The following is a 16,935-nucleotide window of genomic DNA, read 5'->3' on the forward strand; positions in this document are numbered from 1 at the left end:
AAGGAAAATTTTTCAGGGCTATGGGTAAAGAGTGAGGTAGTGGAATTTATTGGATAGCTCTTTCAAAGAAGGTCAAATTGCCTCCTTCTGTAAGATTCTATGATTCTATGAATGAAACTGTATAAGAAATACATTCAGTCTTTTGTGCATGGATTCTATTTTTGTTGTTTTTTTTAGGTATTGTACTCTGAGTATCTTGAAATGTCTCACTGTTTCTATGTATTATTCAAACAGTAAGTAGATTGAAACATATAGGCCAAGAATTTCCGATGTATCTTAATCTTATTCTCCTTTTGTTCCTCTCCATATCGCCAGCATTTTAAAGGAACATCCACAAACTTAATGTACGCGTGTGCTACTCGAAAGGCAAGCGATGTAACAGGTTCAGACATGAGGCACTCCTACAATATCGTGCTACATTTTGGCACGGCACTAAAAAAAGTTGCAGGCTTATAAACACTTCCCACAAATACTTATCACAGCTGTTTTCAGAAGCGCGATGTAATTTCTCAGTGAATTGCATTCTCCAGCATCTTAAACACTTTTGAGATCAAAACGAAAAGGGAGCGGTCAGCCAAGCCTTCTAAACCCTGCTCTGATATGCACATGAGAATTGTAATATGTCCCTCTCATGGTTACAAGAAGGTCGGTTATTTTTGAATCACCGCACCCGTGTGCAAAGAGGAGGGTAGCAGGATCAGATTCCTAAAACAGGGTGGAGACGGAGAGTGAGCGTGAGCGAGGGATCTTCTTGTGTAACGTCCTTCGCTCAATTAACAACGGTTAATAGTACAGAATAAACCAAGTGGATCACTATGAAACTCAGCGTGGCCCTATTCTTTGCCGGTGTGTTTGGAGCTCTCGGAGTTCTACTCTTTCTACTGGCTTTCGGCACAGATTACTGGCTGCTGGCCACTGAAACATGTCCCTCTGTCCGAAATAGAACGGATTCAATCTTTGCAGAGGTGAGTGTCAATCTCCGTTACTTTGCAGACTTCTGCAACCAGAACTAGTGGAGGAGCAAAGAATAAAATGGTTCAACAGTAATCTGGATGTATTGATTGCAGTGCGTGAAAATGAAAACGTGTGGCAGTTTCATTCATTTATATTCATCTATTCACACAATCTGAAAGCATGCATTGAATTTTGTTCAGGAAAGATCCAAAGCGGTTCCAGCGGGGAAAAAAGTGATCAATTTAAAACGTGTAACATGCATTTAAATGTGAAGCCCCACAATATGCCACACAGCTTCCTCTAAATACGAGTATCAGTCGTCCTAAGACTTTTATCATTTAATTTGCAGTATAATATTGTGCAGTTTGTGCAGTCGGGTCGTTCATTTTTCTTTGAGACATTTACACTCAATGCTGTCAATGCAAGTCACAATTCCAACATTAACATTTTTTAAATAATTATATAAAATGCATTATTTTATTAATTATGAATTGCATTTCTTATAGCATGAATTATTGTATCGGAGGAACCAACAGTAGGCAATACAACAGTTTAAATTTAATTAATATGTGAAAATTAAACCGGTTTTCCAAGTACAAAAGCAAAATACTGTGGATGCTGGAAATCTGAAATACAAACTGGAAATACTCAACAGGTTAGGCAGTATCTGTGGCGAGAGAAACAGAGTTAATGTTTCAGGTCGATTACTTAATAAGTATCTTGTGTTATTAACCACAGAGATTGCAAAACGTATTCCTTATAGGATCTTTATGGGTTCAGTCAGAGCAATCAAAATTCCATTATATACTCTCTTGCACTGTGGAAATGTCTTCAAATTCTTTAAAATAACGTGATCAGAGTTCCAAGTCTTGGTCCCGTTTTATGATAGATATAGTGAAAAATATAGACCTGTTAATTTGCAACACTTAAAGCCATGATTGCTGATTGGTCCCCTTGGAGGATAAGACACACCAAGCAGTTCCTCTGGAATGTGTATTGCCGACCGAATCAGTGACTTTGGAAAGTGCAATTTGAGCCATTCTGACTACCCTCCAGACAGACAGAGCTCACTTGGAACAGACACGGCTCACTCTCACAGGTTAAGACCATCTTCCACCCCGCAAACAAATTCCTGCCCCAACCTCCCACTGCCCAATCTCCTGACCTCCTCCCCACCAGCCCAAGTTTCTGACCTCCCCCAAGTCTCTGACATTCTCTACCTCCCAAGTTTCTGACCTCCCCCTAGCCTAATTTCCTGACCTCCATCCCCGCCCAGTTTCTGGCCTTCACCACCCACCCTGCCCAAGTTCCTGCCCTCCCCCAACTAAGTTTATGATCTCCCCTCTGCCGCCCCCCCCCCCACCTGAGTTCCTGTCCTTCCCTCCCTGCCCAAGTTCTTGACACTTCTCCCTCCCACCCCAGCTTCCTGACCACCCCTTGCCCAAATTCCTGACCCTCTTCCTTCACTGCCCCCCTGTGGGTTCCTGACCTCGCCCTGCCGAAGTTCCTCCCCCATTGATTCATGACTTTCTCCCCACTCCCAAACGTTCCTGATCTTTCCTCCACATCCCCTCCATAGATGGGGCATTGTGTGTGAGTCACAGATTGTTAACAGGTTTATTGGGTATGAAGTGAATAGTGACAGTCGTGTGAGTTCTGGATTTCGTCCAGTCTTACCATGTTCTCGCTCTCAGCCTCCCTTTTAGTCCTGGTTCACATTCTTGTGCCATCCCCATTGTGCTCTCTGTACTCCTTAACTCCTACCCAGCCCTCCGAGTTCCTGATCTCTCTCTCTGATTCCCCCTTTCTTTCTCTCACTCCAATTGTCCTCACTCTCAACCCTCTCCCTGCCCCTCACTCTCTCCCTCCGATCCTCTTTGGATCTGGGCTGGTGCCGGAGGATTGGAGGACTGCTAATGTAGTACCCTTGTTTAAGAAAGGAGAAAGGGATAGGCTGAGTAATTACAGGGTTTAGTATCTAGTAAGCAAGGAGGTTTTCCTGTGCTGAATGGTATATACTTTAATGTAAGGAGTATAGCGAATAAGGCGGATGAGCTAAGAGCACAGGTAGACACATGGGAGTATGACTTTATAGCCATTACAGAAACATGGCTGAAAGAGGGGCAGGTTTGGTAGATCAATATTCATGGCTACAAGATTTTTAGACAAGATAGAGAGGGGGGTAAAAAGAGGGGGGGATTGCGGTACTGATTAAAGAAAATATTACAGCGGTGAGGAGGGATGATATGTTAGAGGGACCATCAAATGAGGCCATATGGGTAGAATTGAAAAATAAAAAAGTGGCGATCACACTGCTGGGCATGTATTATAGACTCCCAAACAGTGGGAGGGAGATAGAGAAGCAAATATGTAGGCAAATTGCTGTGAAGTCCAAAAACCATAGGGTAGTAATAGTAGGGGATTTTAACTATCCAAATATTGATTGGGACAAATTTAGTGTAAAGGGTATAAAGGGTGCGGAATTCTTGAAATGCATTCAAGAGAACTTTTTTAGTCAGTATGTAGCAAGCCCAATACGAGAGGGGGCGGTCTGGATTTAGTTTTGGGTAATGAAGCTGGGCAGGTTGAAGGGGTATTAGTGGGCGAGCACTTGTGTGCCAGTGACCATAATTCAGTCAGATTCAAGTTGGTTATGGATAAGGACAAGAATAGGCCTGGAATAAAAGTTCCAAATTGGGGAAAAGCTAATTTTGCTAAGTTAAGGAGTGATTTGGCCATGGTGGACTGGAAACAGCTACTTGTGGGTAAATCAGTGTAGAAACAATGTGAGGCATTTAAGGAGAGAATCCAGAAGGCTCAGGCCAAACATGTGCCCTTAAAGAAAAAGGCTGGGAAAAATAATTCTAGAGCCCCTTGGATATCTAGGGACTTACAGGGGAGAATAAAGAAAAAAAGGGACGCTTACATCATAAATCAATGACTAAATAATATAGAATCTTTAGAGGAATATAGAAAGTTAAGAGGTAAAATTAAAAATTATATTAGGAATGCTGAGAGAGCACGAGAAATTCTTGGCCAGTAAAATTAAGGAAAACCCAAAGATGTTCTTTAAATATATTAAGAGTAAGAGGGTAACTAAAGAAAGGGTAGGGCCTATTAGAGACCATGAGGGTAATCTTTGTGTGGAGGCGGAAGATGTTGGGAGGGTTCTTAACGAATACTTTGCATCTGTTTTCACAAAGGAAAGGGCATACAGCTACTGCTATCAAGGAAGAGTGTGATATTCTGGATGAAATAAATATAGTGAGAGAGGAAGTATTAAGGGGTTTAGCAGCTTTGAAAGTAGATAAGTCCCCAGGCCCGGATGAAATGCATCACAGGCTGTTGAGCGAAGTAAAAGAGGAAATAGCAGAAGCCTTGACCATCATTTTCCAGTCCTCTTTGGATCTGGGCATGGTGCTGGAGGATTGGAGGACTGCTAATGTATTACCCTTGTTTAAGAAAGGAGAAAGGGATAGGCTGAATAATTACAGGCCTGTCAGCCTAACATTAGTGATGGGAAAATTATTGGAAAAATTCCTGAAAGACAGGATAAATCTGCATTTGGAAAGGCAAGGATTAATTAGGGGCAGTCAGCACGGATTTGTTAAGGGAAGATCATGTCTGACTAACCTGATTGAATTTTTTGAGGAGGTAACCAAGAGGGTCGATGAGGGTAGTGCGTACAATGTAGTATATATTGACTTTAGCAAAGCTTTTGATAAGGTCCCACATAGTAGACTGGTCATGAAGGTTAAAGCCCATGGAATACAGGGCAAAGTGTCAAGTTGGATCCAAAATTGGCTTGGAGGTAGGAAGCAAAGGGTAATGATTAATGGATGTTTTTGTGACTGGAAGAATGTTTCCAGTGGAGTTCCACAGGGCTCAGTACTATGACCCTTGCTTTTTGTGGTATATATCAACGATTTAGAGTTGAATATAGGGAGTATGATTAAGAAGTTTGCAGACGACAGTAAAATTGGCTAGGTAGATTGATAATGAAGAGGAAAGTCATGGGCTGCAGGAGGATATCAATCTACTGGTCAGGTGGGCAGAGCAGTGACAAATGGAATTTAATTCAGAGAAGTGTGCGGTGATGCACTTTGAGAGGGCGAATAAAGAAAGGGTATACACATTAAGCGGTAGGTCACTTAATAGTGTAGATGAACAAAAAGACCTTGGAGTGCTTGTCCACAGATCCCTGAAAGTAGCAGGCCAGGTGGATAAGGTGGTTAAGAAGGCATACGGAATGCTTGCCTTTATTGGCCGAGGCATAGAATATAAGAGCAGGGAGGTTATGCTTAAATTGTATAATACTTTGGTAAGGCCACAGCTGGAGTATTGCATGCAGTTTTGGTCGCCATATTATAGGAAGGACATGGTTGCACTAGAGAGGGTGCAGACGAGATTTACTCGGATGCTGCCTGGAATGGAGAATCTTAGTTATGAGGACAGATTGGATAGGCTGAGTTTGTTCTCGTTGGAACAGAGGAGGTTGAAAGGAGACTTCATTGAGGTGTACAACATATTGAGGGGCCTGGACATAGTGGATAGTAAGGGACTATTTCTATTGGTGGAGGGGTCTATTACGAGGGGGCATTGTTTTAAGGTGGTTGGTGGAAGGTATAGAGGGGATTTGAGGGGGGCTTCTTTATGCAGGGGCTTGTGGGGATCTGGAACTCGCTGCCTGGAACAGTGGTGGATGCAGAAACCCTCACCACTTTTAAGAGATGGTTGGATGTGCAGCAATCTGCAGGGTTACGGACCTAGAGCTGGTAATTGGGATTAGACTGGATGACCTTTTGTTGGACAGAGCAGATATAATGGTAAGTACTGCAGGGAATAGAATACAGCCAGGGTGATCTCCTGGACTAGTTTCGATCACCTGGATGGGTCGGAGAGGAATTTTCCCAGATTTTTTCTCCCTAAATTGGCCTATCTGTTTTTTGCCTCTCCCAGGAGGACAAATGGCTCCGGTTGGGGTGGAGTGTAGGCATAAGGGGTGTTGCAGTTGTGGTGAGGTGGATTGGTTGGGCTGAGTGCTCTTTGGCTTTCCGTCATTGTTCATACGTTTATATGTAACCTTTAGGGCTGTTGATCAAGGGCCGTATGGCTGTTTGTCGGCCGGTGTGGACACGATGGGTCGGAATGGCCTCCTTCTGCGCTGTGAATTTCTATGTTTCTATGATCCCACACTCTCCCCCTCTCTCTCTCCCTCCAATCACCCTCTACCTCCCCCCTCTCTCCCTTTGTCTCTCCCGTCTTTCTCCCTTTTGCTTTCTCCCTCCAATCCCTCCTCTCTCACCCCTCTCCTTCACCCAACTCTCTCTCCTTCACCCCACTCTCTCTCCTTCACCCCACTCTCTCTCCTTCACCCCACTCTCACTCTCCTTCACCCCACTCTCACTCTCCTTCACCCCACTCTCTCTCTCCTTCATCCCACTCTCTCTCTCCTTCATCCCACTCTCTCTCTCCTTCATCCCACTCTCTCTCCACCCCACTCTCTCTCCTTCACCCCACTCTCACTCTCCTTCACCCCACTCTCTCTCTCCTTCACCCCACTCTCTCTCCTTCACCCCACTCTCTCTCTCTCTCTCCTTCACCCCTCTCTCTCTCTCTCCCCCTCACCCCACTCTCTCTCTCTCGCTCTCTCTCCCTCACCCCACACTCTCTCTCTCTCTCTCTCTCTCTCTCTTTCTCCCCCTCACCCCGCTCCCTCTCTCTCTCTCCCCCTCACCCCACTCTCTCTCTCTCTCCCCCTCATCCCGCTCTCTCTCTCTCTCCCCCTCACCCCACTCTCTCTCTCTCTCTCCCCCTCACCCCATTCTCTCTCTCCCCCTCACCCCATTCTCTCTCTCCCCCTCACCCCACTCTCTCTCTCTCTCTCCCCCTCATCCCACTCTCTCTCTCTCTCCTCCTCACCCCACTCTCTCGCCCCTCCCCCACTCTCTCTCTTCCTCTCTCCCCCTCACTCCACTCTCTCTCTCTCTCTCTCTCTCCGCCCTCACCCCACTCTCTCTCTCCCCATCACCCCACTCTCTCTCTCTCTCCCCCTCACCCCACTCTCTCTCCCCTCCACTCTCTCTCTCTCTCCTCCACTCTCTCTCCCTGCCCCAATCTCTCTCCTCTCGCTCTCTCTCTCTCTCTTTGATTCTCTCTCTGCCCCACTCTCTTTCTCTCTCTGCACCACTCTCTCTTCGCCCCACACTCTTCTGCCCCACTCTCTCCCTCTATCTCTCTTCCCCCCTCACTCGGTCTCTCTCTCCCCCTCTCTCCCTCTCCCCCCGACTCTCCCCCCCCACTCTCCCCTCCCACTCTCTCGCTCTCCCGCCACTCTCTATCACCCTCCCTCCCTCTCTCTCGCCTCCTCCTTCTCTCTCCCACTCTCTCTCTCTTCCCTCCCTCACCCCACTCTCCCTGCCGCTCTCTCTCTCCCACTCTCTCATCCCCCATTGTTTCTCTCTCTCCCCATGCTCTCCCCCAATCTCTCACCCCCCCAACTCTCCTCCATTCTCTCTCTGCCCCACCCTCTCTGCCAAACCCTCTCTCTCTGCCCCACCCCCTCTCTCTCTCCCCCTCTCTCTCCCCCCACCCCCTCTCTCTCTCCCCCCCACCCCCTCTCTCTCTCCCCCCACCCCCTCTCTCTCTCCCCCCCACCCTCTCTCTCTCCCCTCACCCCCTCTCTCCCGCCACCCCCTCTCTCTCTCCCCCCACACCCACTCTCTCTCCCCCCACACCCCATCTCTCTCCCCCCACACCCCCTCTCTCTCCCCACTCCCTCTCTCCCCTGATACGTCCTTACTATACAGTATAAATGCACACGAGGCCCATACTTGAGAGAAGATCACTCTGACCAGTTACCTTTATTACTAAGACCTCAAGTGATGAAGGTGGGTGGAGCTTCCCCTTTTATACCTGAAAGTCCAGGTTAGGAGTGTCTCCTACAAGTTCGCCCCTTGTGGTCAATGTTCTCAAGGTGCACAACTTAGGTCAGCTTATACATGGGTTACAATGATAGTTGAATACATGACATCACCTTCCCCCCCAAAATCTTATTGGGATCACAGGTTAAGTCTCTCTAGTGGTTTACGCTCCCTTGTAGAGCGCCTGAGTTGGGGCTCCAGTCGTTGGGCGCTGGCCTGAGTTTCTGCTGTTTGCGGTGCCTCAGGCCTGTCCGGACTGCCCACAGTGACTGGGTTCTCCTCCACTTGGTTCTGATGTTTGATCACCTGTGGTGGAGTAAACTCTATGTTGTGTTCTTCCTCTGCTTCTTCTATGGGGTTGCAGAATCTCCTTTTAGTTTGATCCACTTGTTTGGGGCAGATTTGTCCATTGGTAAGTTTAACTATCAAAACCCTATTCCCTTCTTTGGCAATCACAGTGCCTGCAAGCCATTTGGGCCCTGCAGTGTAATTAAGGACAAAAACAGGGTCATTGACATCAATACATCGCGCCCTCGCATTCCTGTCATGGTAGTCACATTGTGACTGACGCCTGCTCTCAAAGATTTCTTTCATACTAGGGTGTATAACGGATAACCTGGTTTTGAGCGTCCTATTCATTAGCAGCTCTGTGGGTGGAACCCCTGTGAGTGAGTGTGGTCGGGATCTATTGGCCAACTGGAGGCGTGATAAGCGGCTTTGTAGGGAACCCCCTTGGATTCTGAGCCTCCCCTGTTTGATTATCTGCACTGCTCATTCCGCCTGGCGGTTTGAGGCCGGCTGTAACAGTGCTGGTCTGAGATGGTTGATTCCATTGCCTGCCATGAAGTCCTGGAATTGAGTGCTTGTGAAGCACGGGCCATTGTCGCTGAACAAGACATCCAGTCGACCATGGGCGGCAAACATTGCCCGTAGACTTTCTACCGTGGCAGAGGATGTGCTTGAATTTAAAATGGTGCATTCGATCCACTTTGAAAATGCATCTACAACTACGAGGAACATTTTGCCCATGAATGGGCCCGCATAATCTACGTGCACCCGCGACCACGGTTTGGTAGGCCAGGGCCAGGGGCTCAGTGGAGCCTCCCTGGGGGCATTGCTGAGTTGGGCACAAATGGTGCACCTTCGGACGCAGAGCTCCAAGTCCGCGTCAATACCAGGCCACCAGACGTGGGATCTGGCTATGGCCTTCATGAGAACGATCCCCGGGTGCTCGCGGTGGAGCTCCCGGACAAATGCCTCTCTGCCTCGCAGAGGCATGACTACTCGGCTGCCCCACATCAGGCAGTCTGCTTGTAGTGATAGCTCATGCATGTGCCTGTGAAAGGGTTTTAATTCCTTGGGGCAGGCATCGCGAGCCTCTGCCCAGTCACCGGTTAGGACACATCTTTTTTACTAAGGATAACGTGGGGTCGCTGGCCGTCCAGGCTCTGATTTGGCAAGCCGTCATGGGCGAACCTGTGGACCCAAAGGCATTGATTGCCATGACAATCTCACAATCCTGTTTGTCAGACCCTTCCGTGGTCGCCAGGTGTAGCCTGCTGAGCGTGTCGGCACAGTTGTCTGTGCCTGGTCTGTGCCATATGGCATAGTCGTAGGACACCAGCATGAGTGCCCACCGTTGAATTTGTGCCGAGGCGTTGGCGTTTATTGCCTTGCTCTCGGATAGGAGGGAGGTGAGGGGCTTGTGGTTGGTTTCTAATGCGAACTTGGCCTCAAAAAGGTATTGGTGCATCTTTTTGACACCGTACACGCACGCGAGCGCCTCCTTCTCTACCATTCCGTACCTGCGCTTCGCCCGCGAAAGTGACCTGGAGGCATAAGCTGTGGGTTGTAATTTGCCCGCACTATTGACATGTTGCAAAACCCACCCGACCCCATACGCTGACACATCGCATGTGAGAACTAGCTTTTTACCTGGGTCAAAGAAAGTCAAAACATTGTTGGAACACAGAAGGTTGCGTGCCTTATTGAAGGCGCGTTCCTGGGCGTCCCCCAAAAACCAATCGCATCCCTTCTTGAGTAGCATGTGGAGAGGCTCCAGCAGCATGCTTAAGTTCTGCATAAAGTTCCCAAAGTAATTGAGTAGCCCGAGAAAGGCGCGCAGTTCTGAGACATTCCGGGGCCTGGGTGCCAGGCGAATTGCTTTTGTTTTGGACTCTGTTGGGCTGATTCCATCAGCGGCAATCCTTCTGCCCAAAAATTCAGCCTCGGGTGCGAGAAACAGACACTTGAATTTCTTGACTCGTAGGCCTACCCGATCCAACCGCTTTAGTACTTCCTCCAAATTACAGAGATGGGAGTCGGTATCCCTGCCCATGATAAGTATGTCGTCTTGAAATACAACCGACCCCGGAATGGACTTGAGCAGACTCTCCATGTTGCGCTGGAATATGGCAGCTGCCGACCTGATGCCGAATGGGCATCGATTGTACATGAAAAGGCCTCGATGTGTGTTGATGGTGGTGAGTAGCTTGGATTCCTCAGTCAATTCTTGCGTCATATACACAGATGTGAGGTCTAATTTTGAGAAAAGTTTACCTCCAGCCAATGTGGCAAATAAGTCCTCCGCTCTGGGCAGCGGGTACTGGTCCTGTAGGGAGACTCTGTTTATGGTAGATTTGTAGTCCCCACAGATTCGTACGGATCCATCAGGCTTCATGACTGGGACGATGGGACTTGCCCAGTCGCTAAATTCCACAGGTGATATACTGCCTTCCCGCAGAAGCCTGTCTAGTTCGTGTTCAATCTTTTCCCTTATCACATAGGGTACAGCTCTGGCCTTGTGATGGACCAGTCTAGCATCCTGTGTGATGTAGATTTTGACTTTGGCCCCTTTGAAAGTGCCCACACCTGGCTGAAAGAGATGTTCAAATCGCTTTATAACTGTTGAGCAGGTGGTCCGTTCCTCTAATGACATGGCATGGACATCATCCCATTTCCAGTTTAGTTTTGCCAGCCAGCTTCTCCCCAGCAGTGCTGGGGGGTCTCCAGGGACAATCCACAGGGGAAGTCGGTTCACTGTCCCTTTGTGTGTGACAGAGAGCATGGTGCTGCCGAGGACTGGTACGATTTCTTTGGTATCGGTCCTTAGTTTGGTGTCGACCCTTGTGAGTCTCTTTTATGCGGCTACAGTTGTTCAAATTGTTGAGTGCCCATGAGAGATTGACTCGCTCCCGTATCCAGCTTCATGTTGACAGATATCCCGTTGAGTAGGACCCTCATCATTATAGGAGGCGTCCTATTGTAGGAGCAGCGGCCATTGATCGTGTTGACCGTGTTGACATTGGTGTCCCGTGTACTGTCCCCACCATCTTCTGGTCCTCTTTCCGACCCATCCGATTCGTATACCAGCCGAGCTGCCGTTTTTTTGCACATGTGGGCCAAATGCCCTGTATATTCACAATTTTTGCAAACAGCCTGCTGAAATCGACATCCCCTTGATGAGTGCCCACCCCCACACCTCCAGCACAGACCTGTTCCATTGTTCAAAGTGTTCCCAAAGAATGAGCTGCGTCTGGCTGATCTCTCTTGAGCTTCTCTCAGTTTGTAGTTGATTGCTCGCATTGTGGGTTGATGAGGTGTGAACATCCGTTCCTGTGGCCCTTGATGGCTCTGCCTGCTGTTGAGAGCTTGTTCTCCTGGTTTTGTCTGTGTGTGGGGGTAGCAGCTTGTTTAGTGCTGTGAACTTCTTGTTACGATATTTCGTTAGTTGTCGTACCTGCATTGTAAATCAACCTCATTTCTTCTTCCCCTACCAAGAATGTCTGTGCAACCAGTGCTGCTGCCTCTAAGGTCAGGTTCTTGGTCTCTATGAGCTTTCGGAATATGCCTGTGTGGCCTATTTCTTCAATGAAAAAGTCTCTCAGCATTTCTCTCCTCAGTTCATCGGAGAACTCACATAAACTAGCCAACCTCCGAAGTTCCGCCACGAAGTCGGGTATGCTATGTCCCACACAACATCTGTAGTTGTAGAACCTGTGTCTGGCCATGTGTAGGCTGCTCGCTGGCTTCAGGTTGTCTCTTACCAGTGTGCTCAATTCTTCAAACGACTTGCTTGCTTGTTTCTCGGGTGCCAACAGATCCTTCATTAAAGTGTATGTTTTCGAGCCACAGCTGGTCAAGAGATGGGCTCTTCTCTTGTCTGCCTTATCATTGCCTAACCAGTCTTTGGTTACAAAGCTTTGCTGGAGCCTTTCTATAAAGTCCTCCCAATTGTCTCCCGCATTGTATTTTTCATCTGATCCGTTGTTCGCCATTCTGTGGATTCTGTAATCCCGTAACTCGTCACCACTGTAAAGTCCTGTCCCCTCTGTACAGATTCACATGAGGCATGTAGTGAAGTCAAGGTCACTCTGGACGTGCACCTTTATTTCACAGCTCTGGAATGCTGCACTTGCCTGAGACCTCACCTTATATACCTGTCTCTTGCAAGTGCACCCCTGGTGGTAAGCTATGCTGGTGGTTACAGGTCATATCTTAATACAGTCATGTATAGCATGTTAGGATACAGTTATATATAATAATATAAGATACATGAAAGTCTGCAAATGTCGCCAGCTGTGGCCTGAAAAGAACCCAAGGCATAGAACGACTGTGCTGTGGTGACTTTGACCTCGACAGACAGCGCAGTACTGATGGTGCTGGCAGGCTGCAGATCTGCCCTTATCAGCTGGCATACCTCAGTGATAACCTGATAACCTCTTTGTGGAAGCGCAGTCTCCGAAGGCAGGTGGTGTCGGGCAAGTCGAGGTAAGATTACTTCTCCTTGTACTTGTGGGGGGTGTAACGTCTGGTCCTCCTCATCTGCCTGTCACTTCGTACATTGGGCTCATAATGCAGTGCAGTGTTCCTTCGGCGATGTCGAGTCTGCTGCATGTATTTGGTCACCAAGAGAGGGAAAGAAAGGACAGACCCCATTGCAGTAGCTCTCTGTTTTCCATCAATTGCTCACAAACAAGGAATGTCCCGACAAAACACCTCTTCAATTCCAATCGATCACAGTATGGTCAAGATGTTTTTACAGATGTTCACATCAATTCCAACAACCTGCAGATTACATCCGAACTCCACCGAGGTTGAAGCACAGCAGCCTTTTAAAGGACATGTGATCTACAACATGGCGTCCATAACGCTGTGATTTGTTTCGGTTAGATCCACTTTTTGTGGGCATTTTTTTGGACGAGCGATATTGTGGGCGATATGTGTGCGATGTGGTGAAATTGACGATGGGCGATCTCCATGGCCGCCAGTTTGGGTAAATATGCTCGTTACGACAAAAAACAGTGGGCAGGCGTTAATATTGAATCTCGGCGTAAATTCCATGTGAAAAGTAACGCTGGGCGATATTATGGGCATTCTGCTGATTCCGCCAAAAAAAGTAGGCAGGCGGTAATATTTTTTCTCAGCGTCAAGCACAAGGGGAAAGTGACGATAAGTTTCTGAAAAATGCCTGCCAGTTTCTATTTTGTGCCAAAATGGACGATATATGGGTGTTATACATCATTTTAGCGGTAACGTGGGCATTAAGCATGCAAAAAAAGTGGAGGTTCTAGCCCCAGGACTTTTGCCTAGAATATCAGTGTGATTATCTATGGATGTGTTTATTTGTACTAACTGAATTGCAGCCATTTCTCTGATTGGCTCTTCATTATCACATGACTTATTGCTGATTGGTCCCCTTGAATAATAAGCCACACCCTGAAGTTTCTCTGGAATGTGTAAATGGGACCGCCCAGCCTAACTTTGCACATTGTAACATGATCCACTTTGACTTCAGAAGTCAGAAAGGACACATCTTTCCCCCAGCCAAAGTCCCTCCTTACCCAAGCACAAGTACATCCTTCTCCCAACCAAAGTCCTTTCTTACCCAGTCGACACATTGGAGGCTGGTTCCGGTTCTGGGCATGGTCGGGGGGGGGGTAGCAGAGAGAGGATGCATGTATAGAAAATGGTTAGTGGAAATTGCGCTGGGGGGACGAAATCAGAGGGCGCATGCGCTGAAGTGAGTTGGGACAAATAGTCACTCCGTTTTAAAAATGTGCTACTAAGTTGATGCTTGATTTAAGTTTCTACGGCCAATTTCCATATGGGATGTCAATCAGAAGCCATGAAGCTAGATGGTCTCAGACAATAGGAACCCATTAAAATACTTTTCAGCATACATTCACACCTTAGGGATTTGAATATCTCATTCTTTCAAGTTTTGCATGGAGCTAATTTCAAGAGGGGGATCTAGACAGAATTGATTGATAGTTCCACTGGTCAGTCCACGGTCCTGAAAGTCAGAGAAAGAAAAAAACAACCTTACTTCTTGTCCAGGAGAACTTTTGAAGCAGCAAGGCAACAAGGGCACACAGTCTATTATTAAAGAAAAACGGCCTTCGATGAGGCGAAGAGGTCACAAATATGGGAAGATTAACTAGAAAATCTGTTGTTTAGGTTAAATAAGAGCACCCACCCAAATGGGGTAGTGTTGTCTGTTCTTTATTTTGCATTCTTACAGGAATATAAGGTATACAGACTGAACTAAACAATTCTGATCGCACCTGTAACTCTGTACATTTCACCATATTGTGAAATAAAAAGAAGTTTATGATTCAAATCAAACTTTGGCTCATTTAGTGTTAATTTAGTCCACCTTCAGAGAGATTGAAGAAACACATGTGCAAGAGACATGTGTACCCAGTTCAAATTGCATGGCAATGCTATTGTAACATTCCCACATGCTACAAGTATTTATAGGGAAGTGTGAGGCAGCTCCCATAAATGTTGATGGGGTGAATAAGGAAAAACTTCCTTATGGTTGGAGAATCAGCAACAAGGCGGGGGGCAGAGGGTCATCAATTTAAAGTGATATAATGGGAAGAAAGGTTAGAAGAAATTTCCTTATGCAGACAGTTAAAACATGGAATGTTTTACTAGAGGGAATAGGTGAGGCAGAAACCTACGCATCATTTGAGAAAAAAGTAGATAAATGTTGGAGACGGCAAAAGATACAGGACTACGGGGAGAGAGCAGAACAGTTCGATTAGTGTTGGATTGTTCAAAGAATGGCCACAGATGTGATAGGCTGAATGACCTTCCTCTGTGCTGTAAAGATCTATGGCTCTAAGATATCCTAAGACAATTGAAAGGTCAGCCAGTCTAACAGACCTCCATCTTACACTTACTCACTTGTCTTCACCCCTCATCTCCTTTGCTCCACCATCACCAGTGCCCTGTATTTTACCCAGTCTTTCCTCAGTAGGCTTGGATGCTGCTACGGTAAATGTTCCCGTGCAAACTACTAGGTTCTCCTCCATCTGTGAAAAGACAAAATGTAATATTTGTCATTACACAAAGGCAGGGATTTTCTTCAGAGCTGCTCCCGGCCTGTAATTTCACTGGGAGTGCAGCCGAAACCTTGTTTACATGCGTGAAAGGGGTTTTCACCACACTTCCAGTGTAGTTACGGATACAGACTGAGATTAGCTCCAAGGAAATTCCAGCAAAACTATTAAGCAAATGTGCACAATTAGACTGCATGGACATGCTGTTGTATAATATAGAATAAGAACATAAGAAATAGGAACAGGAAAAGGCCATACGACCACTGGAGCCTGCTCCGCCATTTAATACGATCATGGCTGATCCGATCATGGACTCAGGTCCACTTTCCTGTCCACTCTCCATAAACCATTCTTCCCTTATCATTCAAGAAACTGTCTATTTCTGTCTTAAATTTATTCAATGTCCCAGCTTCCACAGTTCTCTGAGGCAGCGAATTCCACAGGTCCACAACCCTCTGAGAGAAGAAATTTCTCCTCATCTCAGTTTTAAATGGGCGGCCCCTTATTCTAAGATTATGCCCTCTAGTTCTAGTCTCCCCCATCAGTGGAAACATCCTCTCTGCATCCACCTTGTCAAGCCCCCTCAAATTCTTATACGTTTCGATAAGATCACCTCTCATTCTTCTGAATTCCAATGAGTAGAGGTCCAACCTACTCAACCTTTCCTCATAAGTCAACCACATCATCTCTGGAATCAACCTTGTGAACCTTCTCTGAACTTCCTCTAAAGCAAGTATATCCTTTCTTAAATATGGAAACCAAAACTGCATGCAATATTCCAGGTGTGACCTCACCAATACCTTATATAGCTGTAGCAAGACTTCCCTGCTTTTATACTCCATCCCCTTTGCAATAAAGGTAAAGCTTCCATTGGCCTTCCTGATCACTTGCTGTATCTGCATACTAATCTTTTATGTTTCATGCACAAGTACCCCCAGGTCCTGCTGTACTGCAGCACTTTGCAATCTTTCTCCATTTAAATAATAACTTGCTCTTTGATTTTTCCTGCCAAAGTGCATGACCTCATACTATCCAACATTATACTCCATCTACCAAATTTTTGCCCATTCACTTAGCCTGTCTATGTCCTTTTGCAGATTTTGTGTGTCCTCCTCACACATTGCTTTTCCTCCCATCTTTATATTGTCGGCAAACTTGGCTACGTTACACTCAGTCCCTTCCTCCAAGTCGTTAATGTAGATTGTAAATAGTTGGGGTCGCAGCACTGATCCCTGCGGCACCCCACTGGTTACTGATTGCCAACCCAAGAATGAACCATTTATCCCTACTCTCTGTTTTCTGTTCGTTTGCCAATCCTCTATCCATGCTAATATATTACCCCCAACCCCGTGAACTTTTATCTTGTGCAGTAACCTTTTATGTGGCACCTTGTCAAATGCCTCCTGGAAGTACAAATACACTACATCCACTGGTTCTCCTTTATCCACCCTGTTCGTTACATCCTCAAAGAATTCCAGCAAATTTGTCAAACATGATTTCCCCTTCATAAATCCATGCTGATCAAATTTTGCTTTTCCAAATGTCCTGCTACTGCTTCTTTAATAATGAATTCCAGCATCTTCCCAACCACAGATGTTTGGCTAACTGATCTATAGTTTCTGCCTCCTTTTTTAAATAGGGGCGTTACATTTGCAGTTTTCCAATCTGCTGGGACCTCCCCAGAATCCAGGGAATTTTGGTAATTTACA

At 46.6% G+C, this 16,935-nt stretch overlaps 1 protein-coding gene across 1 annotated transcript in view; it reads left to right on the forward strand.

Moving 5' to 3' along the window:
- Window positions 1–684: 684 nt before the first annotated feature.
- Window positions 685–16,935, forward strand: part of LOC139274797 (transmembrane protein 182-like) — a 93,314-nt gene continuing 77,063 nt past the window's right edge. Inside the window, exon 1 of the mRNA XM_070891492.1 lies at window positions 685–965. Within this exon, the coding sequence (XP_070747593.1) occupies window positions 816–965 (150 nt within the window). The 5' untranslated portion in view covers window positions 685–815. The remainder of the gene's footprint in view (window positions 966–16,935) is intronic.

Source organism: Pristiophorus japonicus, chromosome 10 (genome assembly GCF_044704955.1).
Source record: "Pristiophorus japonicus isolate sPriJap1 chromosome 10, sPriJap1.hap1, whole genome shotgun sequence".
In the NCBI taxonomy this organism is placed as follows: Eukaryota; Metazoa; Chordata; class Chondrichthyes; family Pristiophoridae; genus Pristiophorus; species Pristiophorus japonicus.